The sequence below is a fragment of the Dipodomys merriami genome, unplaced genomic scaffold, assembly GCF_024711535.1.
Source record: "Dipodomys merriami isolate MVZ:Mamm:240054 unplaced genomic scaffold, mDipMer1.0.p SCAF_34, whole genome shotgun sequence".
Taxonomy (NCBI): Eukaryota; Metazoa; Chordata; class Mammalia; order Rodentia; family Heteromyidae; genus Dipodomys; species Dipodomys merriami.
The window spans coordinates 6,869,507-6,893,139 of record NW_027204937.1 but is presented as its reverse complement, the minus strand read 5'-3'; the positions used below and the strand labels follow the sequence as shown (position 1 = coordinate 6,893,139).

General features: G+C 41.0%; 1 protein-coding gene across 4 annotated transcripts in view; it reads right to left on the bottom strand.

Moving 5' to 3' along the window:
- Patj (PATJ crumbs cell polarity complex component) overlaps positions 1–23,633 on the bottom strand; it is a 283,552-nt gene that overhangs the window by 44,669 nt on the left and 215,250 nt on the right. For all 4 annotated transcript variants that reach the window (XM_069987179.1, XM_069987180.1, XM_069987182.1 and 1 more), the window contains exon 35: positions 4,043–4,126. In XM_069987179.1, the coding sequence (XP_069843280.1) occupies positions 4,043–4,126 (84 nt within the window). The remainder of the gene's footprint in view (positions 1–4,042; positions 4,127–23,633) is intronic.

The following is a 23,633-nucleotide window of genomic DNA, read 5'->3' as shown; positions in this document are numbered from 1 at the left end:
TTTACTCATTTAATCTTTAGACAAAATCTCTGAAGTAGACACTGCTATCATTACTATTGATAGATGGGGAGACTAAGTAACATGGAGGCTAAGGAAATGGCCAGTGTCACAGGCAGCAGATGGAGGGACCAGGCTTTGAACCCAGATACTCTTTACATTCTTAGGCCCAGAACATGAAACCTCATAACGTACTTTACTTTTGTTTTTGGTGCCAGTCCTGGGGCTTGAACTCAGGGCTTACACTCTGTTCTTGAGCTTTTATGATCAAGGCTAGTGTTCTACTACTTGAGTCACAATTCCACTTCTGACTTTTGTTTTTGTTTTGTAGTTAATTGGAGATAAGAGTCTCACAGACTTTCCTGGCTGGACTAGCTTCAAACTGCGATCCTTAGATCTGGGCCTCCTGGGTAGCTAGGAGGATTACAGGTGCAAGCAGCAAGGGTTTGGGGTAATGGCACCATCCAGGACTACCTCCTCTCTGCAGGAAAACTACAGAACAAAGAGGGAAACCAAGTTTCTAGAAAATGCGTTCTGAGCTGATTATTCCCTTGTGCTCCAATAGGTGGCACAGGAGACCACTACTGTTATTCAATTAAAAACTCAAAGGTTTCTCCATGGAAGGAAGGTGAATGTTCTAAGCCTTGAAATACCTTCTGAAAGGCCTTAATTAAAAACTTTTAATTAAAAGCAGTGTCATTAAACTCTAGTATTTCTGCTACACTCCAGCAGGAAGGCGTCAGCTCAGAAGCAGGCAGTCTCAGGTCCATTTCCGACGGCCCCTTTGCTGTGGGGGGCATCACTGCGTGCATAGATCCTGAGGAATGTGGGGTTGCGGGGGGTGGGGGGGCGGGGGCCGCTAGAACCCGGGGCGGGGTAGCTCTCAAGTACTTCTGCACAGAAACACTATATGTGTTCTCCAGAACACTGGTTACAGAACAAGAGGGGGGGATGCAGGGCTCCCATGATGGGCTTGGGGGAGTGGGCAAACCACTGCTTTAGGAGGAGAAGAGAATAAAACTAGGTCTACAATCCTTGCATTGACACCCACATAGAAGGCAGTAAGGGTGGTGGGAGTGGTAAGATCAGGTGGAAAGCGGACAGTGAGAAGGAGGACATTGTGTATATTCACCATAGTCTTAATTCTTGACATGCTCCACGATCTGACTCTCTGGACAGGACCTGGCTTGCTCCCATTTTTAACACAAGGCACGATGAAACCATAAGCTAGGAGAATGCAGAGGATTCTTGGAAGGCAGACAAGCCATTGTTTGCTGAGCTTAGTCTGACATCAGTTCAGGCCACAGGCTGATGAACTAAAGCACATCCAGGTGAAGTGACCATAGCACCTTAGCTGAAAGCACATGACTCAAGGAACCGGCAAGATGTTTCTTAAGCAGTACGTGACACACACTCTCCTGTGTAAGAGAAGAGCTTGGACTGGCCATCTTTGAGAAATACAAACCATCCATTCAGTCTGGAAAAGGGCATTCTGTGGCATACCAGGAAACGGTTGACCTCACCCTTCTAATCCTCCTTCCATGAAGCATGAGCAAGCCTCCCCATGCTAGCCTTTACCTAGGGTTTACCTGTATAGGAACATACTCACAGAAGACAGCAGCCAGAGTAGAGGGGTGAGCCTTCCACTAGATATGTGCAGGTACTGGGATGTGAACTCAGAGCTTGGCTGCTGTCACTTAGCTTTTTTGCGCAAGGCTGGTACTCTACCACTTGAGCCATAGCTCCACTTCTGGCTTTTTGGTGATTAATTGGAATAGGAATTTCATGGACTTTCCTGCCCCAGCTGGCCTCAAACTGTGATTCTTAGATCTCAGTCTTCTACCTAAGGGGTTATAGGATTGAGCCACGGGCTCCCAGCCCCAGTTTATTTGTTTATTTATTTTACTGCAGTATAATTGGCATAAAATAAGCCATATATATTTCAAATATACAGTTTAATAGGTTTTGACATCTGCCTTTATACATTGAAGCCCTTTGATTTCAAGTGACCATTCAGGATAATTTATGGACGTAACAATTTATAGAAGAACCAAGGCATATTTGCATCTGCACTATTTGGGGAGCGTGGGGGTGGGGGTAAGGGAGTGCCAGGGGCCTGAACTCATGGCCTTGCATTTTCATCATTCAGGTTATTTTTTGCTCGGCTGGTACTCTGTCACTTGAGCTATGCCTTCAGTCCAGACATTTTGCTGGTTAATTGGAGATGAAGTCTTGGTGGTCTTTTCTGCCTGGGCTAGTTTTGAACCATGATCCTCAGATCTCAGCCTACTGAGTAGCTGGGATTACAGAAATGAGCCATTGATGCTTGGCTACATTTATCCTATTTTAAAAATATTTAACTTATTTATCTTCAGAGACCAATTATGATAACACTAATTAGAAAACCTAGGAAGGATAAAACAAAATCCAAACGTTCCCCCAAACTGCTAATCACTACAAACCACACCACCATTCCCAAAGGGGCTTTGCTTATTTCTCAACCTTCACCCCTGTGCCTCAGTGAATGTGCTGGGGAGCACTTCTGTCCACTGACCAAACACACCAAAGGCCTGCACAGAAACCTTAGGACATGACCTGCAAATGTGCAACCTGTGTGGCCTCTCCTTTTAATGCCTTTTTGCTTATGTTTGCTGCCCCTAATTATACCTCTGTTTTCATCATGGGAGAAGAAAATGAACCAAGGGGAAGAATAAAATTCTCTGACATCATCCAAAATGGGCTATATTCAATCTGAAAGGCAAAAAACAAAACAAAACAAAATACATGCCCACCATAAAATCAAACTCTTCTATTAAATTTATCCAATGGAAGAAGCAAATGTTGCTGAAAGGTTTCATACCATTGAAAAAGCCCTTTAGTTTCTCCTAGCAGATGTCTAGCACTGATTAGCTTCCTGTCTCCTGTATCCATCTGTATCTTCCTGTGTCCATTCCTGTCTCTACACTTGGTAATGACTTAGCTAAATGAGAATCTCTGCAACCTATAAGTCCAGGTAAGTATTCCAGTTTTGTTTTGTTTTTGTTTTTGTTTTGTCTTGGTCCTGGGGCTTGAACTCAGGGCCTAGGCACTGTCCCTGAGCTTTTATTTTTGTTCAAAGCTCTCTCTACCACTAGAGCCAAAGCTCCATTTGCAGCTCTTTTGGTAGTTAATTGGAAATAAGAGTCTTATGGACTTTCTTGACCAGGCTGGCTTTGAACTGTAATCCTCAGATCTCAGCCTCCTGAGTAGCTAAGATTAAGCTACCAGCACTCAGCGCACTTCAGGGGTTAATCAGCATACATCAACTAAATTCATCCATACATTCATCAACATCATAAACATCAAAATTCTGGTGGCAGGATGCAGACTTTCCTCTGACATAAAGGTTATTTAGGATTTAGAAAATACTTAACATGCAGTAAAGTCTTGTAAGATATCAAGTGTATATGTTTATGTATATGTATCTGTATTTTCTAAAAACAAGGTCTTATTATTTAGCCCAAAATGGCTTTTAACTTGAAATCTCCCTGACTCAGCCTTCTGAGTGGTTGAATTACAGGTGTATACCATCATGCCTGGCTATGTATGCATGTGTTTTTAGGAGGGAATTCAGTAAGGTATAATGGAGAAGCCAAAAAAAGATCCAGTTGCAGTATTGTACTTTTTTCTTTGAATTTGTACTTTTTCTTTGAATTAAAAAAGCTCTTGGGACTGGAAGTATAGAGCACCAACTTTGAGTGAAGAAGCTAAGCAAGAATGCAAGGCCCTGAGTTCAAGCTCCAGTATTGGGGAAAACAAAAGTTCTCATAGATGAGGTTGATAATGTATCAGTGAGTTGCTCAATGCATTCGCGCGTGCACATGCATGTGTATACACACACACACACACACACACACACACACACACAGAATATTGTTTGAGCTTTGTTAAATAAGAGAAATCAGTGCAGGTGCAGCTAAATGGAAGACATATGAATTAGCCTCATGGACCAGGGTTGGCAAAGCAACTGTGGTTACTAGATGAAATAAAATTTAAAACTACATACCTCTAATATCTGGTCTCCAGCCCATAGCCTTCCATCTCTGGCTGCAGCTCCTTCTTCATAGACTTCATGGATAACTATAGCATCCTGTAAAACAGCGACAATGACAACATAACTCCTATGAATTCTTTATAACCACAAATGCTTTCATAAGCAAGCAACCAAGTCATGGGGCAGACACCCACACTTTGGTATCTGCCAATGTTTATTTCAGCTCATAAAAAGATAAATGAGATGATTTGTTTTTTTCCTTCCCCTCCACAAATTATACTGACATCAAATACAGTGAAAGCAGGGGTTATACCGTGGGGGAGGGACATACAAAGCAACAAAGAAATAATCTTATAAATGTGTTAGAAACAATTGCATGAAAGAAAAGAAAAATATTTGAATACTTATCTTGGGGTTAATTTCCCTAACATCAACTTATCTGGACCCATTGCAACAATGAGATATACAAGTCGTTATGTCGAAAACGACCTTTACAACTTTGGTGGTGGTGGGAGGGGGAGGAGGATTGGATTGGGAGAGGGGAGGATGGGAAGGGATGAGAAGGGGAAACAAAGGAGGAGGTTACAATGCTTGATAAGAAATGTACTCATTATCTTGCCCATGTAATTGTAACACCTCTATACAGTATTTTCACACACACACACAAAAGATAAATGAGACATGCAGTGACATATTAGAAGGGTAATTAAGGGGTAAATTTCCTAAGATTAGCATTTTACTCTTTCAGAACTGGCTTCGTTGGATCACAGCTGTAATCCTGGCATCTTAGCAGGCTGAGATCTGAGGATCTGGGTCCAAAGCCAATCTCCAGTTAAACACCAAAAAGCAGGTGATGGAGATATGGCTCAAATAGTACAGTGTCAGCCTTGAGTTAAAAAGCCAAAGAAGAGTGTAAGGTCCTCAATTCAAGCACACACACACACACACACACACACACACACACACACACACACACACACACACACACACACACACACACACACACACACACACACACACACACACACACACACACACACACACACACACACACACACACACACACACACACACACACACACACACACACACACACACACTGGTTTTACTGAATATTTCATGTTAAATCTCCTGCATAGGTTTCACTGTTAACCTTTGACATGCTGCTGTGTGTGAACCTGAAGTGAGTCATGTGTCATTCCTATTGACATTTTATGGTGTATTTTCAAACATAATTTTGGCACACTGGCACCAGAGGACTGGCATCGATGTGTTGCCCAGTGAAAGGAATTGCTAGGAAATAACCAGTTGAATGAACAGGCTCTGAAAGATAAAAACAGCATAAGGAAAGAACTAGTCACAGACTCAAGTTTAAGACAGCTGTGGGTTCAAATCCTGCCATCATGTAATCTTGGAAAGATTAACTCCTCTGACTTTACCATTGTAAGTTATTAGGACACTATCTATGGTAGGTAAGCTTTGGTGAAGAAAATATGTCATGGTTGGTGAATTAAGAACATGTGAAGTAGGAGTGGGGTTTTAGCTCAGCGGAGGTGCACTGGCCTAGCAAATGCAAGGCACTGAGTTCAGTCCTTAGCTCTGCAAAAACAACAACACACAAATATGCACAGATCTTCACATTAATAATTCTAGAACTGTATCATCAAAATAGTATACCCCAATATAAAGGGCTGAAGCAACCACAGAGAGCTCTAGACCACACAAAGATGTTGAGCTTCACTCGGCTTTTCCAGTCCCTGTCTTAGAGACACCTGCCATTCAGCTTACTAAGGATCTCTCCAGATAATCGGCATTCATACAACAAAATCATTACATATTTTGGCGAGACTATCAGAAAATATTCAAGTGAGTTTGTTTGCATTATTTTTCCCTCCTTCAAACTTTGCAACGCCTTGCCTTGGGGGTTCTTTGGGGTGTTATTTATCAACAAGCTACCAGAAGGCACAGGCTCATATTTAATGGAACTGAAGGACACAGAACAGTTATGTCAAATGGACCCCACTAGGTGACCTGGGAGGGCTGCAGGGAGCAGGAAAGAGCTCTTGAGTGGAGATGGAGATCTATTTCCCCAGGCAGGATCTGGGATTTGCTCTCTCCAGTCTCCTTCATTCCGCACCTGTGGCAAACAGAAGCACAAGATCCTGCATGCAGTGGGTCTAGGTTGACGCCTCTGGGGCAGATGGCACGTATAAAAGATCTTAGCCTGGCATGAAGCAGGGATCCTGCAGGCTTTGATGAGGATGGGTCTCCTGGTTGCCACAGTGAACTAAGAACCAAGAACACAACAGTCTTGCCAATGGTGGGGGGGGGGGGGGAGGGAAGGGGGTGGGCCGGTTTTGTTAAGAACCCTGAGAGTTAATGAACTCCAGAATGATTGAAATTAAATTTTACCTTAGTCTACAGTCTCAGCATGAAGACTACATGAAGTAAGGATAAAAGTGAGACATTTCTTGCAAAAGTAATACCAACAAGATAGAAAGAAGAGTATCCTCTAAAACATTTTATTTATAAAAAGGAAGACATTCCTTTAGAAATTCTGGAGCAGAGAAGCAACAAAATTAGAGGTGTATAGCCAAATAACCCACCTGGATTCTAAATACCTTTACAGTACTTTGATTTTTATCAGAATGCAAGTGTGGAAACATTCTTTATTATAGCAATTAGATAGGTAGTTTCTGGGACCCAGAAAGGCCTCATGATTCTAGATCAATTACATTTCAGATTCTCTACCAGTAGACTTTTTTTTTTTAAAGATCTTTTGCTTAACTCTGCTTTATGAAATTTTGAGACCCAGGGAGAATTTACACTGCTTCAGAGGAAAGGCCGAACTGTGTTGGGTTGCAGCTTAAGGCCATTCTAACACATTGACTTGGTCTCATCAAGGGCCACTTGGAACAGGGAGAAACCAAGGCAGGCTCTGGAAACAGCCTAGGTAATGATGCTGTCTGCGAAGTGTGGCACCCGAGTACAGTCTCTTCTCTGGGTTGGGGAGAATCACATACTGAACACAAGTCATGTGTGATTTTTACTGGACATGGTGTTCAGTATAAACTTTTTTTTTTTTAACTCTCAGAACCATTACAAAAGGCAAACAGGATATTTTCCTTCAATCAAATTTAAAGGAAGGAGAAGACTTCATAGAGATTTTATTCAAAAAAGGGGGTCTGAATCCTAAATTGATTAAGTCCTTTCTGGTACTCAAGAGGTACCAGACATAAAGGAAAGTTACTGTTCAGAGTCTCAAGAAATGCCAGATTCACTGCTAATCGTCTGGGTTTAGTGTCTCAATCTTTCTGAATGAAAAAAAATCCCTGTAGCACACTGGTGGCTCACACCTGTAATCCTTGCTACCCAGAAGGCTGAGACCTCAGCACAACAGATGAAGGAAAGCCACTATCGGAGATAATGATCTCCAACTAACCAGCAAAAAAGCTGGTAGTGGAGGTGTTGAAGTGGTAGAGGGCCAGTCTTGACAAGAATAATCTAAGAGACAGTGTCCAGGCCCTGAATTCAAGCCCCAGGACTGGAGTAGGTGTGGGTGTGTATGCGTCTGTATATGTACACATGTACACATGCACACTTGAGTGCGTGCGCACGCACGCACACACACACGCGCACACACACACACACACACACACACACACACACACACCTGTATATTTCTTTCTTTTTTGCCTGATATGGCTACAATTTCTCTGAATCTGTAAAAGCATAAGAAAACCTGCATTTTTAAAAAACTGCAAACCCGTGTGCTGAGTTCTGTAAAGCTGTGATTCTGTAAACTTGCATTAACCGTGGGTGACAAATGTCAGAGTTCAAGAGTTCAAATTAGAAATATGTGTGGTTGAATTGAAAAAAAGAAGATCATTTACTTATTTAATGTCAGTACTGGGGCTTGCACTTAGAACCTTGAGCTCTTACTTGGCTTTCTTCCCTCCTCAAAGCTGTCACTCTACCACTTGAGCCACACCTCCATTTGCAGGGTTTTTTTTTTTCACAGGGTGGGAAAAAAATAGAAAAAAAAGTAAGAATAGTAAAAAAAAATTGATTGGACTATTTTAGACATGTATTTAACAAGGCTATTTCTAAAATTTTACTTCTTTATGCTTTTGGAAAAACTGTGATCTGATAAAATAATATTGACCTTTTATCAATTTAAATAAAAAAACAGAGAGCTGATTATATACATGATTCTCATTTCTTTTTTGGATAGCCTCCTAAATTTCAATGCCCTTGGGCTACTAAAGCAAACATGCAGCTGTGGGTGCTTGTCTCCTTCTTCCCTTCCAGTCTGCAAGGGTAAATAACACTGGTCTACTCCAGAATGGCTCTGTACACTCCCTGTCTAATAATACCAGGGACTGTACAAGCAGTCTATTAATCATTTCCCTGAGGGTGGTGGCTGATTAGTCTGAGGAGAGGCCCTGGAGGTCCGAGGCATGAGCTAGGCCTCTGGGCTCAGCCTTTCTCCATACAAAGTTTGGTGTGGCTACTACAGATGTTGGCTTTACCCTCCTCTGGGACTATTTAGCATCCATGTGGCACAGACGCTGTACATGGACCTCATGTGTGCCAGCCTTACTAGTGTTGTTTATGGATGAGCACATGGGGCCACACAAGGGGTAAGACTTGAACAGGTCTTTGTAGCTTCTGACTAGGAGAGTTGCAATTCTAACTGGGGATGATTGTTGAACACCAAAGTATGGGCTCCCATAGCATTGCTAAGCATCTCCTCTGCTCTGAATTCTTTACTGTGAGCTTATTCAAAAGCTAACTTGGGATTTTCCATATGGTACTGATTCTGTTGAAAGATTGTCACCTTAACTCTACAACAAAAAACCTTGAGAGGGGGGAGGGAAAGTGGGAGAAAAATGAGGGAGGGGGGTAACAATGTTCAACAAGAAGTATTCATTACCTTGGGTATATAACTGTAACTCTAAAGTTGGGGTTTGAAATAAGGAAACTGTTCAGCCCAAAAGAGCAGTACTCTTGGTTAATTAATGGCACAGAGCAGAGGATTACTTTAGACTGAAGGCTCAAACTTAAGTTCCTCCTGAAAGCTGTGTGATTCCCGGGTCACTGGGATAACAGAAATTGTAAGAAGACCCGAAACAAGGCGAACAATTTCCCTTTGGACAAGTTTAATGACCAGGTGAGTCTAGAGATAGAGAAGAATGTGATCAGGGAGCAGGGAGATCTCTCAAACCTTAGGTTTTCTCTAATGGAAAAGGCCAGGCCAGATTCCAGAGACACAGCAAGACTCTTCTGCTTAAAGACCTCTCCCTTTAGCCTATGTCTGAAATACCCCAACTGAAGCAAACTTCCTTATTCCATGGTCGGAGTAACATTAAGGGGTTGATGATATGGCTCAGTGGCAAGTACTTGTCCAGTATACCTAAGAGCCTGAGTTGATCCCTAGCATCACTAACAAAGCAATACACACGCATGTGCACGCACGCACGCACACACACACACACACTCACACACACACACACACACGTTATGGACACTCAGGAAAAAGTGGCTGGTGGTCATTATATCACACTGTTGAAGGGGCTAGGTGTTTAAATGTCTCTATTCCTAAGAGAGTTAGTAACATATATTACATGGTGTAAATTTAAAGTAGTATGTGTATGTGTGTGTGTGTGTGTGTGTGTGTGTGTGTGCACAGTACTGAGGCTTTAACTCAGGAACTGGGAGTTGTCACTTAGTTTTTTCACTCAAGGCTAGTACTTTACCACTTGAGCTTCAGCTCTACTTCTGGCATTTTTCTAGATAATTGGAAAAAGTCCCATGGACTTTCCTGTGCAGGCTAGCTTTGAGCCACAATCTTCAGATCTCAGTGGACTGAGTAGCTAGGATTATAAATGAGAGTCACCTGTGCCTGGTATAAAACGTTGATCTTTAGCACCTGTCCTTCAGCCACTCAATTTCCCTATCTAGCAATCAACATGGTTCAGTTTCTCATTTTAAGATTTATTTAATTTTTTTAAAATTATTTTTGTAATAAGTAATTTTAACTGAAAAATGATTGTTAATGTTATTTGCCATGCTGGGGTTTGAACAACAGAGCTTTATGCTTGTGAGGCTGAAACTTTAACACTGTGGTCTTGCCTTTGGCCCCAGTTTCTCATTAGAAAAATTATTTATGATAAAGATTATTTTGAGGTTCTGGGGATTGAACCCAAAGCCATGCACATGCTAGGCAAGTGCTCCACCATTGCAGTGACATTTCCAGTCATTTTTCTCATATATATTTGCAGAGATATTCTCTACATCTATAGTTGAAAAGTATAAAGGGTTCTAAAGGCCTTTGTTTCATGAAATGCTGAGTCACCAAATTCCACCTCTTCTGTGAAATCTCCTCCAACGCTCTGCCTGATGAGATCAGTCATTCTTTTCTGTCATCACTTACGACCTTCAAGACTTACCAGAGCATCCCCAGTGGTTGTTCACTGATCCATGTCCTGTACTGCCTCTCATCCTGGAAGAAACTCAGGACTGGGGCTGTGTCCAACTCATCTTTGGACTTTGGTGCTAAGCCTAGAGCAGGTATTCAATAAATACTCACTAAATGCTTATTAAGAAAGTGTTTGGGGCCAGGTGCTGGTGGCTTATACCTACCATCCTAGCTACTTAGGAGGCTGAGATCTGAGGATCGAGGTTTAAAGCCAGCTTGGGAAAGTAAGTCCATGAGACTCTTATCTCCAATTAACCACCAAGAAGCCAGAAGTGGAGCTCATATGGTAGAGTGCTAGCCTTGAGCAGAAAAGCCAAAGGACCATGTACAGGCCCTGGATTCAAGCTCCAGTAATAAACTTTACAACTTGGTTGGGGAGGGAAAATGGAAGAAATCAGGGAGGGGTAACAATGTTTGACAAGACATGTACTCATTACCCACTTATGTAACTGTAACCCTTTGTACATCACCTTTACAAAAAAAAAAGCCATTAGTGGATCTGTGGCTCAAGTGGTAGAGTGCCAGACTTGGGTGAAAAAAGTGAGAGCATGAGGCCCTAAATTCAAGTTCTAGTTGCAGTGCACGCGTACGTGTGTGCATGTGCGCATGCGCGCATACACACACACACACACACACACACACACACACACACACACACACACACACACACACTCACGCCATTATAGAAAATACAATACAAATGCCTCAGATAGGTGAAGCAGGCAGAGTTAATATATCTTAATCTTGCTCTAACACAACTACTGGATGTGGTAAACTTTCTGATGGTTAAAGTATTAGCTAAACAACTCACCACAAATGGATGCTAAATCCATCTGAATTCCCAGAGAATGTACATTAGCTCAGAGAGCAATTTTAAGGAGTCAAGAATGAGAGATTTAATTATCACTGAGCCCCATAAAAAATCCCAAATTCCTCCAAGGGATTTAGACTCTGAATTGCTGGAAAAGAACTTCACAACATAATGTTAGACAGAGGCAAAGTCATCAGACACTTCAGCCCATCAATCAACATTTTCTTTACAGTTTGAGCTGCCAATGAGTAGATAAAGTAGCTCATAAACACACCAAATTGTTCAGCAAAAGGGGAATTTATTGTCACGATAGGCTTGTAACACTCAGAGAAACCATGTGTTAGAAAAGTCCATTGCAGGCCTTTGGTGAGAGGAAGGATGTTAATAAAATCCCTTTTGTGGGTGAACTATTTGAGAAGAATGACATTTTATAGTTAATGTTTGTATGTATGCAATAGATTGCTTTCATAAGCATTGTAGGCCAAAATAGTGATGAAAATGACAGGGCTAGGGGCTTAATTTTACTGCTTGCAAGACTGTTTTGCTTAATTTGGGTCACCCTGGCATAAATCTCTGCTATTCTCATAAAAGATCCCTCCCACACTGCCCACACAAAAAAATCCTAAGGGACATTTTAACTACAGAAAAGTTTCCCATTAAATTTCACATTTAAGATGGAAAACATATTGTATCGATCAATGATTTTTAAAAAGTGTTAGGCCTTATTCCTGTGTTTAGGGGAAAAACTCTCCTTAATAAGAAGGACCCACAAAGACCAAAAGAATATAAAAATGAGATATATAAAATGGGCACTTTTATTTCTCCTATAACAAAACATGATTCAGATCTATGCCTTCGAGGGGCAAGTGAAGCTATTTTCAAACAGCATTTCATACAGTTTTCCTCTATGGCTGTCACTGCTCTTAGAAGACGAGATATGCCTTTCTGAACAGTGCGCTGCTTTCTCAGCTTGGAGGCCGAACCAATAAAGGGGTTGTAACAGCATCCAGAATGGTAAAACTCAAACTGCATCCATATCTACATTGAAAAACATAGACCAGGGTAAAGTTACTGATTTATGCTATCTACCATAGTTACAGAGTTTAAAAAGAAAATGTTGGCTAAATCATTAAATGTTATCTCATTTTGAGCAAGGAAAGCTGGTGATTCAAACTGTATATAAATAAAAAGATCATGATTCTCATCCTTTGTTTGTCATCCCGAATCTTCTATGAGCAATACTATTACAATTATTTTTATATTATTTTTTCAGTGCTAGAGAATCTGATCTAAGGTCTCACACGTTAGGCAAATGCTCTGCCACTGAGCTACATCTCCAGACTTTCTTCTTTCCTTCCTTCCTTCCTTCCTTAGAACTTTGGCCACTATGGTATATGTGCAGTCTTCCTTTTATTTACTAGTATACTCCTTAAAACTTAGATATCTATCTATATGTTAGGCAACCTCATTAGCAATTTTTCAATAACTACTTTATGACTGACACTTAGCATGGTTCATATAGATATACAAATGTTTGATTCCAGAGCCTCACACTTGCTGGGCAAGTGCTCTACTGCCTGAATAACTTTTCCAGCCATTTTTAATGCTGTTTGTTTTTCCTTCTGCATTTAAAACGTTATCTTTAAGTGGCTGTGCAAAGAATTTTCAATTTGCTGTCAATTTATGAGCATAACGTATATTGATCAATGTCTTCCCATCCATAGTTCTTCCCCCCATCTTTTCTAACCTCTATGCTGGCTGTTTGTTAAGAGACAGTCTCACTGTTTGAGCCACCCTGGACTGCATACCTCCTCCTATTTGTGCTTTCCTGTCTTGCTGGGATGATAATCACACACCATGGTGCTTCACTGGTTGAGATAGAGTCTCATGAATTTTTCTGTGCTTGAGATTGCTTCTCCTATTGCTACCTCTCAAGTGACTAGGATTACAGAACTGAGTTACCATACCATAATATATATATCCTCATTTGGGAATCTGTTTGAAGTGGACTGTATTAATATTTGGAAATAGCACAGTGAAACTTCCCTCATATTACAAATATATATTAACCCCCAGATAAAATTAGGCCGGCACCAGTGGTTCATATCTATTAATGCTAGATACTCAGGAGGCTGAGATCTGAGGATCAAGATTCAAAGCCAGTCTGGGCAGGAAAGTTTGTGAGACTTTAATCTCCAATTAGCCACCAAAAAGTCTGAAGTGAAGCAGTGACTCAAGTGGTAGAGTACCAGCTTTGAGCAAAAAAGCTAAGGGATAGCACCTAGGTCCTGAGTTTAAGCCCCAATACTGGCATAAAAAAATTAAATAAGGCCTGGGAAGGTGGCTCAGTGGTAAGAGTGCTTGCCTTGCATGCAATGAGGCCCTGGGTTCAATTCTTCAGCACCACATAAGCAGAAAAAAGCTGAAAGTGGCACTGTGGCTCAAGTGGTAGAGTGCTAGCCTTGAGCTGAAGAGTTGAGGGACAGCGCCCAGGCCCAGAATTCAGGCCCCACGACTGACAAAAAGAAAAAATTAAATAAAAAGAGTAATAGGGAGTGAATATGATCAAAACATATTACATGCATGTATGGAAATATCACAAAACGAAGCCCCCACTCATAAAATGTGGGAGGAAAAAACCTGAAACCAAAACGACTCATCCTCAAACTCTAAGAGACTGGAGGTAGAGCTCAGTGCTACAATACTTTCCTAGCATGCAGGAGCCCCGGGTTTGGTTCTCAGCATCACAAGCCAAAAACCAAAACAAACAAACAAACAAAACACACAAAATCATTCTCAACTCTAAAAGGTAGGAATAGTTCCATTTTATGGTAGCAGAAATATCAACCTAGAGGAGCTAAAGGGCTTAATGGGAGTATCAACCAAAAAGGTCTGATAAAAAGCAGAGCTAAAATCAGAAGACAGGCTTCTTTTTTTTTTCTTTTCACTAAGTATAGTCTTCACTGTTCATGGATACCATATTTGCAAATTTGCCTACTTTCTATTATTTTTTTGTGGCCCCCAAATCAATGCTCTTGTACCTTTACTGTCATTCTTGGACATGCTCAGTATTAGAATATTTCAGTCCTGTGAGATTCCCCCTTCTTGACTGAGATTGCTTTCTTCTTGTTTCAGTTCTCCTTGCAAACAAGTATTCTTTTGGTGGTCTACCTAGTGTCCTGTTTTCTTGTCTTGTTTTTTGTTTTTGCATTTTTGTCTGTTTTATTTGTGACCTTACTGTTTAAAATGGCCCCTAAGCAATGGGCTGAAATACAATCTAAGTGTAATAGGCTGTGATGTGTCTTAAAGAGAAAATATATATGTCTGGAGGCTTTGTTCAGACACAAATTACATGATACTAGATGTGAGTTCAGTGTTAACGGGATAGCAATAAGGTATCTTTAAACCGAAATGCCCATAAATTAAAATTATATGTTGGTTGGTGGTTAACTTTAAGCTGTGAGCAAGGCATGGCAAATCCTCACCCCAGCAGCTCCCCTAGAAGGAATGTGCAGCCTTCACTGACCGAGTCTTGGTCCCAGCTTGATAGAATACAATGACTCTGAATACTGAGATGAGACTGTCCTTTCTGCTCCTGTGTTTCCCTGGTGCTGTGTCATGACGACAGAGCTAGGCTTAATATGAAAGCTGGTAAATGCTGAAAGGCTGACAGACGGAGACTATGATGCAGATGGCAGTACCCTAGGACAATGGACTTCTTGCCACCAAGGGCAGTGGGTTGATTAACCCAAGGATGGGAAACTTAAAAATGTCTTCTCCCTGTGATGTGATACTTTGGGCACCTGCACTTTTTAAAACCGTTTAGAAAGGTGACATTGTGGGGTTGAGTTGATATTAGTAGTAAAGTATTTGCCTAGCATGTACGAAGCCCTGGGTCCTGTGTCTAATCCCAAATACCACAATTTTAGAAAATATGATCTGGAAAAGTTTAAGATGAGCTTGAAAAAGCCCTGTGCCAGTGGCTTCATGCCTGTAATCCTAGTTGCTCAGAAGGCTGAGATCTGAGGATCAAGGTTAGGAGCCAGACCAGGCAGGAAAGTCTGTAAGACTCTTATCTCCAATAAATTACCATAACACCAGGAAGTGGAGCTGTGGCTCAAGTGGTATAGTGCCAGCCTTGAGCAAAAAGGAGCTCAGGGTCAGTTCCCAGGACCTGAGTTCAAGCCACAGGACTGGTAAAAAAAAAAAAAAAAAAAAAGATGAGCTGTAAAGTTGCTAATCCTCTCCACTGTTAGACAAAAAACTTTTCCCTCCTTTGATGTTGAATATTTGATATCACCTCATTGATTCATGAGATGTACAAAATTAAGAGGCTGCTTCATTTTATCATCTCATAAGAGCATATATACAGGACCAGAGGTAAAATGGAGTCAATAAATGCTATACTCCTTATCTTAATATAATTTGAACAAGTCTCACAGTCAACTGTATATTAAATCTATTGCTTTCCCATGGATCAGAATAAAAGATGATTACTTTAGAAGAAACAGAGCATTTGTCAAATTGATGTTATTTTTTGCTTGACAGCTTTATAGACAGAACAGATAATGTTTTCTGCTCAGAAAACCTAAGGCACAATACCTGTTCAAGGAAAGCCAGCAAGAGTGAGAGCTTACTTATTGTAGTTGAAATCCTAAGTCTTAAAAATCCAGGATACTTTACTCTGTTACTAATAAATTAGAGTTCACTACACAGATTTTCTGGGAAACTCCGAATGGACTTCAATCAGTCTGTATAAAACTCTGCTACAAAAGGAAAAATGAGAAAGTGTATAGATCCTAAAATGTATCTACCAAACCCCTGAAAGAGGAAGAAAACGGACCACAATGTACTATTATTTTGGAATTCTGAAACATTCTCAGGTAATGAATGAGAGATAACATAAAGTCATTGTCAGCAATAGACACTTTAACTCTTTTGATGCAATGGACTAACTGCTCAATTGCACTAGATGAAAACACACCTCTATGTGTGTGCATGGATGTGTGTGTGTGTGTGTGTGTGTGTGCAATTGACTATGTAAGTAATTCTAACACTGAAATTCAGGAATTGCAAACTCTCACACCGCCTACCAAATAACTAATATGTGAAATGAAAATCTTAGTAATGAAATTGCTAATGCAGAAATTGCTGGTAATACATAAAGATATTTTTTGCACTTTAAGACTGTGAAAAGCTTTTTCTTAAGCTCAAACATGAAATTATTTTATATTTACTTAACATGGAATTCCCTTGCCAAGTCTGATTTAACAAAAACTTGATATTCATCTATATGAATATAATTTTTCATATCGAAATATAGATTTATGTAAGGAAATGGGATAATATTTGCATTATATCTTATAAGTCTCTGTAGTTCCATCTGGTCCTTATTTATTTAAATTTTACTCAGCTTGCATAATATTTTTGCTTACAGTTATAGTCTTTAGGATCAGAAATGTCCAAATCTGGAAATTTAGAGGTATTATTCATCAACATTCTTTCAGTGTGATTCATACTCTTTTCTCAAACTCTGCTTTGATTTTAAAATAAAACTAAGGTAATAAGATGTTTTGTATAAAAATATATGACCTAAGTCATAACGATAAAAGGAGCTTGGCTGCAAGGAATTATAGGCCAAAGCCAACCACACTCCTCATGAAACAGACCGCACAAAGTTCAAATGCAGGGGAATGGCAAAATAAAACACTTAATCCAATGTAAAATAGCTTCTCAAATCTGCTTACTCTAAAAATACCCTGTAGTTTAAATCTTTGCAATCTTTTTGTTTTTCTTTGTAGGTTATGGAGCTTGAACTTAGAGCCTAGAGCTTTCTGTTTTGCTCCAGGCTAGTGCTCTACCACTTTGAGCCACAGCTTCACTTCCAGTTTTCTGGTGACAATTGGAGATGAAGAATTGCATAGACTTCCCTGCCTAGGCTGGCTTCGAACTGTGAGCCTCAGATCTTAGCTTCCTGAATAGCTAGAATTATAGGCCTGAGCCACCAGCGTCCAGCTGCAATCCTACTTTTAAATGTAATAAGTAAATGACAGCATTCATCATGATGAGGGGGCAAATGTGGTCTCAAGTTACAGAGGTACTATCCACTTCAATTTCTAAATGGACAAGCCCCATAAAGACCAAGTCTTTATTTACTGTTCAAGTCTTCTTGGACTTTCAATTCTACATTGATATGTTTTACTAATGCATCTGCTCTAAATAAAAATGAATCAAATTGGCATAGCCATGTAGAACTTGTGTAATAAGCATGAATTAAAAGGTGGGTGCTAGTGGCTCATGCTGTAATCCCAGATACTCAGGAGGCTGAGATCTGAGGATCCTAGTTCAAAGACAGCTGGAGCAGAAAAGTCTATGAGATTCTTCTCTTCGGTTAACCAGCATAAAGTTGGAAGTGGAGCTGAGGATCAAGTGATAGAGCCTTGAGCCACAGCTCTACTTCTACCCTTGAGTCCCAGCCTTGAGTGAAAAAGCTAAGGAACAGTGCCTAGGCCCTGAGTTTAAGCTTCAGTACCTGCACCATCCCTGCACCCCCCCCCCCCCAAGAACTGGACCCTGAGCATTATCTCTGAGCTTTTTTGCTCAAGGCTGGCACTCTACTAATTGAACCACAGCTCCACTTCTGGCTTTTTAGTGATTAATTGTAGATAAGATTCTCACAGACTTTCTTGCCCAAGCTGGTTATAAACCTTTTTCCTCAGATCACAGCCTGCTGAGTAGCTAGGATTACAGGAGTGAGTCACCAGTGCCCAGCCTCAACACTGTTCTTGTCAGCCACAGTCTTGCCAGCAATGAGTATGGCACTGTAGCTGCAGTGAAAACAGATGCTACAGAGGTGCTCCAACTGGCCTACAGCAGCAGAGCTGTATACCAGGTGCACCAGGCTCCATGGAAGAACTGAATGAGGCCAGCAGGGTTGGAATTCAGGGAGGAACAGAGGCCTCACAGAGACCCGTTTGGCAGGTACAAGACACTGTATAGGGGTCCTGAAGATACAAAATAAAACAGAGCATGGCGGTGGAGTTGTCAAGGGTTAGAGTGCTAGCCTCGAGCATTAAAGCTCAGGGACAGTGCCCAGAAACCTGAGTTCAAGCACCAGAACTGGCACAAAACAGCACGGGGTGTGATGGCTGAAAGGATCATTCTCTTTTGTAGGTGATATTATAATGCTAGGAAAAATAATGTCTAAACCCAACTGGACCTACTGCAGGCATAAGTCTCTGCAGAAGCGTCCTGCCGTATCTGCATCTCCATTTTCTCCTGTGTAAATGGGGAAAGCAGGACTCCATCTGTCTAGGTGAAGATTACATAAGAGGATACATATTAATGATGTCTAAATGCCCACATGCTATCTTAAAAGTTCCATGCTCAAAAACAAAAGCAAAGTCCTGTTTTAGTGTGCAGGTGAGAAAGCTAAAGACTTACTTTCATAACTGACAGGCATTTGACAGAGTTTTTTATAGCTAGCATCTTAGCCAAACTGCAAAACTGTAAGGGGTAGATTTTTGCCAGGGGCACTGTTGTCCCAAGGCAGCAGACTGAACTTGGAAAGGTTAAATCACGTGTCAAGAGCCTACAGATAAAACCTGAAATGTATACGCTCAAGACAGTGCCATGCTCTGCTCTGCTGCCTCTCTGCTATCGCCTGTGCTGTCTGGCAATGAAAATCCAGAGAAAGGAAAATGCACAGAGTTGTGGAGACCCTATTCTTAGTCAAGCTTGCCAGTACTCCAGGACAATTTACCTCTACGACCTCCTTATATAGAATTTCCAAGGCTGATAAGACTATCACCTTTATGAGTCTAGAGACTTGTTTTCTTTCTTCAGAGGACAGGTGATCGAATCAGGAAGGTCTAATTGTTGTAATAAGGAAGGATACACTTCTGAGAAGGGGACACTAAGGGGTTCAAGGAGAAGCTTAGGATCAAGTTACAAACTTGAGATGGGGCAGAGTAATGGGTGAGGTTGTGTCCTCTGAGCTGTGGTAATGTACACAAATGAACACCCCAGTAAGTCCGAGGGAGAGGAAGAGGAAAGACAGATGAAAAGATGGATGGAAGATACATCTTTTTTCTCTCATATGTGGAAGCTAGGTGTAAAATACAACTATGCATAACATATACAAAGCCCAATGAATTTACACACAAATAAGCTAATTAACAGAGAGTATACTTAGAGGAGAAATCCAAAGGCGTTAATTCCTCTCAACAACTAAAATAGTGTTTACTGAAATGAGCAGCAGGAAGTGAAAGCATGTTTTGTGGGGGAGGGACGGTAGGCAAAGAAAAGGGGTCACAAGAATGGAGGGAGGAAGGATGAGAAGATACAATCTAAATTATATTCAGTGTACATTACATAAAAAATAAACTATGTAACTTGAGGGTAGGGATGGGTGGGGAAGAATCAGAAAGAACAGAGGAAGGGGAGACACTAATCTGAAACATCATACTCATAACCTGATTTATGGAACCCTAACTGCTTTGTGCAATTACTTAATAGTAGCAACTAAAACAACAACAACAACAACAAAAAAAAAAAACAAACCTCTTAAAAATGTGTGTTAAGCTGGGCACTGGTGGCTCATGCCTGTAATCCTAGCTACTCAAGGAGGCTGAAATCTGAGGATTGTGGTTCAAAGCCAGCCTGGGCAGGAAAGTATGAGACTCTTATCACCAATTAACCACCAGAAAAACCTTAAGTGGTGCTGTGGCTCAAGTGGTAGAGCGCTTGCCTTGAACCAAATAGCTGTGGGGCAGCGCCCAGGCCCAGAGTTCAAGCCCCATGACCAAAAAAAAAAAAAAAAAAAGTATGTTAATATATTATCTCTGCTCTACAATGTACCTTATTTAGCTTCTGGCTAATATGAAATGTGTAACAAATAGCCTAAGTTAATTAAATGTAGAAAGTGCTCATTCCAGCTCTGTCTTTCTCTACCTTCCAGAGACTTTATAGTCCATGTCAGGTTTCTTCCCTGCTTGATCCCTGATATCAGCCAACCAACATTACAGGAGGAAGAGCTAATGAACACAGGTGTGCACTCTTTGAGGACAGGGCTATGTTGCTCCATTGTATCTCCCCAACATTCAGCTAAGAGCTGAGCCCCAAGGGGACCTGAGCAACCATAGGCCATCCATGAGAGAAGGGTTGGGCTCCCCACTGGCACACATGGGAGGAGAAAGGTAGATAGAGTAGCGAAGGCAAAGTGCTGTCCCTGAGGACTGGTCCAGGAGTGCTTGTCAACCCAGAGGGGCTCACCTTATTATCTCTGTACTTTAAAAGGCAGATGACTGGCTGCAAGCACAACTAGGATGGTCACATACATCCCGTCTCTGTCTGTGGTGCTGGAAACCATCCGTTCTGGCTGGAGAGAAACTATTTCTTGTGGAGAAGACTGCTTGTGAGGTCAAGAGCAGGTCTCAGACACTTAAGGCCTGTGCAGATGGCCAAGGTATCTGTTGGCCTCATAATAAAGAGGCCATAGAAACCCAACCTGGGAGAGTTGGGGCAGAACTTTACCAGAGTCTGTGTCATATAACATGATCCCAGGTACCAAGGAACTTCTCATTCCAAGGCTCAGCGTCCCCCACAACTTCCTCTCACAAACTCTCATCTCTGCAAACTCCCTGCTGGCTGGATGCAATTCCCATGCAACTCGCTGGGGAAATCATGACCTAGGGGGTCAGGTAGGTTCCACGTCCGAATGTGGAAGGGAATAAAGACAGGAAAAAGGAACAATGGGGGAACGATGGCTTTATTAGTGGAAGCACTTTCTACTCCCTGCGTTTCTGCCTCTCTAAAATGACAGGCTGATATATTTTCTCATGACTCTGACTTATGGCTTTTGATGAGGTTCGTGAGGTTAGGAAATAAAAGCTGTGTTGTATCCCATCTCTCATTTTTAAGTGGTGCTTATCCTTCCAAGGACAGTGGGATTTATGACCTCAAATGGCAGAATGATATATTGTGAAGCTCAAGATGCTCTTAAAGAAGGAAACAGCCTGGTGAAAGCCCAGAGGCCAGCGGCCTATAATCCCCAAAAATCTAATAGTGAAGATTCAGTAGCAGTGCATTCACATCTTATTCAGGAATATCTAAGCAATTCCCATAGAGCAAAGTCGTGTCACCAACCAATGTGAAAATAAAATTCACAACTCATCCGCTAGGGTCAGTCAAGGCAATCTAACTCTCCTGACTCCCATGCCAGTTCCGCCCTCTGCAAAGCAATAGAAAAGACTCAGAGGTCTTCCCAAAAAAAATCAGAAGATTAACTTTTTATGGAAGAATTTGGTACAGAATCTCCCTAACCTGTAATTTCCCTGGTTCATTTCAAATATAGCTTTATTTATACAATTTGTTTAGTATTTTGGTTGTGTCTCTTGGAAATGAAGAAATCGGTACTAGGGAGAAAGCCAGTCAGTGCCTATGTTCAGGGTACACCCTTGTTTTCTGATTATTCCCCAAATGGCCATAGTTTGGAAAGGATGGCTTATAAACTGTCCTTGTTGATAAAAAATCTCTCATTCTCTCCACAACCCTGTGAGTCAGGATTGCTAAAAGCACTCTGTACTATATAATTTACATATATAGCCAAATGCAGCAGTGGTACCCTCTAGACACTATGTTGAAAATGAACTATACAACTTATGGGTGGGGATGAGAAGTAAAAACATCAAATGAGCAAGGGAGGGAGTAACACTGTCCAAAAAGCAATGTACTCATTACCCAAGTTTTGTAACTGTAACCCCTCTGTATATCACCTTTATAATAACAACAAAAAAAGATATAACCTAAATCACATTCCCCAAAGGTTCCTACAAAGCCAAGGTCATACCTCCTTACTCAATGACAGCATCTGGCAGATCATATTCCAAACCATGTAACAAGAGATGTAGAAAAGAGCCAGGAGCTGGTGCTCATGTTGGTAACCCTAGCTACTCAGGAGGCTGAGATCTGAGGATTGAAGTTCCAAACCAGACTGGGCAGGAAAGTCCATGAGGTTTTCATCTCCAATCAACTATCAGAAAGGCCAGAAGTGAAGCTGTGGCTCAAGTGATAGAGAACTAGCCTTGAGCAAAAGGAGCTCAGGGACAGTGTTCAGGCCCTGAGTTCAAGCCCTATGACTGACCAAAAGAAAAGAAAGAAAGAGAAATATAGAGAGGCAATGACCAGTAAAAGGGGCTGGCAGCTAGGTGTCACCCGTTCCAACCAGGGAACATCATAGGACTTCCTTCCTGCAAAGGCAGAGGGAGAATTCAGAACATAAATTATCTTGAATTACAATATTTTAATCAAGCTGAAGGAGACAGTCTTTTAGTTAATAAACGCCAGCTCTCAGCATATTTCAATTCAGTTGGTGGGGGGGGGGGGACTCATCTGAAGGGGTGCTATTCAACAGCAGGCTCTAGAGCAGACTGGGTGGAGGGAGAGAAGACCAGGGCCAGAAGGCAGGTGAGAGGAAGTGAAGATGCAGGGTTTTGCAATACCTGCAGCTCCTGGTGCACAGCATTTTAAGAACAACTGTATATTATAGAATACACCAAGGATCTTCCCACCCCTACTACTACTAACACAGAAACAAAAATGGGGGAAAGGAAGTTTCTATCTGTAAGTTTTATATCTGTAAATATAGCACATATAATCCTTTCCTTACTAAGTGTGCAAAGTTAACAGCAAGGTATTCATTTAAATAAATTTACCTTATTAAAAGAGATTATTTCTAAGGAGTGGTTCTTTTTATAGGGAGAAATGTGCAGAGCAGGGTTAGAGCAAAAAGAGGTAGAAAGTTCTTTTCCTTTTTACATCTTTTATGCCAAATTAACTTTGAATAATATGAGACACCACCTGCTCAATACATATGCATTGATTTTGAATATTTTATAAAAAAAAACCTAGGAAGTTTAAAAAGTTAATGGTGCTCCTGAGTAAGTGACAAAACAAGTACTGAATAATTCAAATTCAATTCCAGGAAAAACCACCATTCTAGACCAATAAAATAAAGCCTTAATTCCTGGGCTTGAAGAACTGAGCTTTACCTTTTCTCCATCGTTCCGTCAGATAATGTTGATGATGGATAACCATGATGACTGTTTCTCCTTACTGAACACAGACTGTGTGTGAAGCACTGTTCTAAGTACTATTATAATACTTCCCACCACTGCTATTATCATGATGATCTAATAAGCCTTTATTTGAAAATACTCACCATCTTAACTAGAGAATAGCTTGATAAAATTGAAAGTTGGCAAGAATATGCATGCACATCTGTATTATAATCATATTGCTTTCCATGCAGT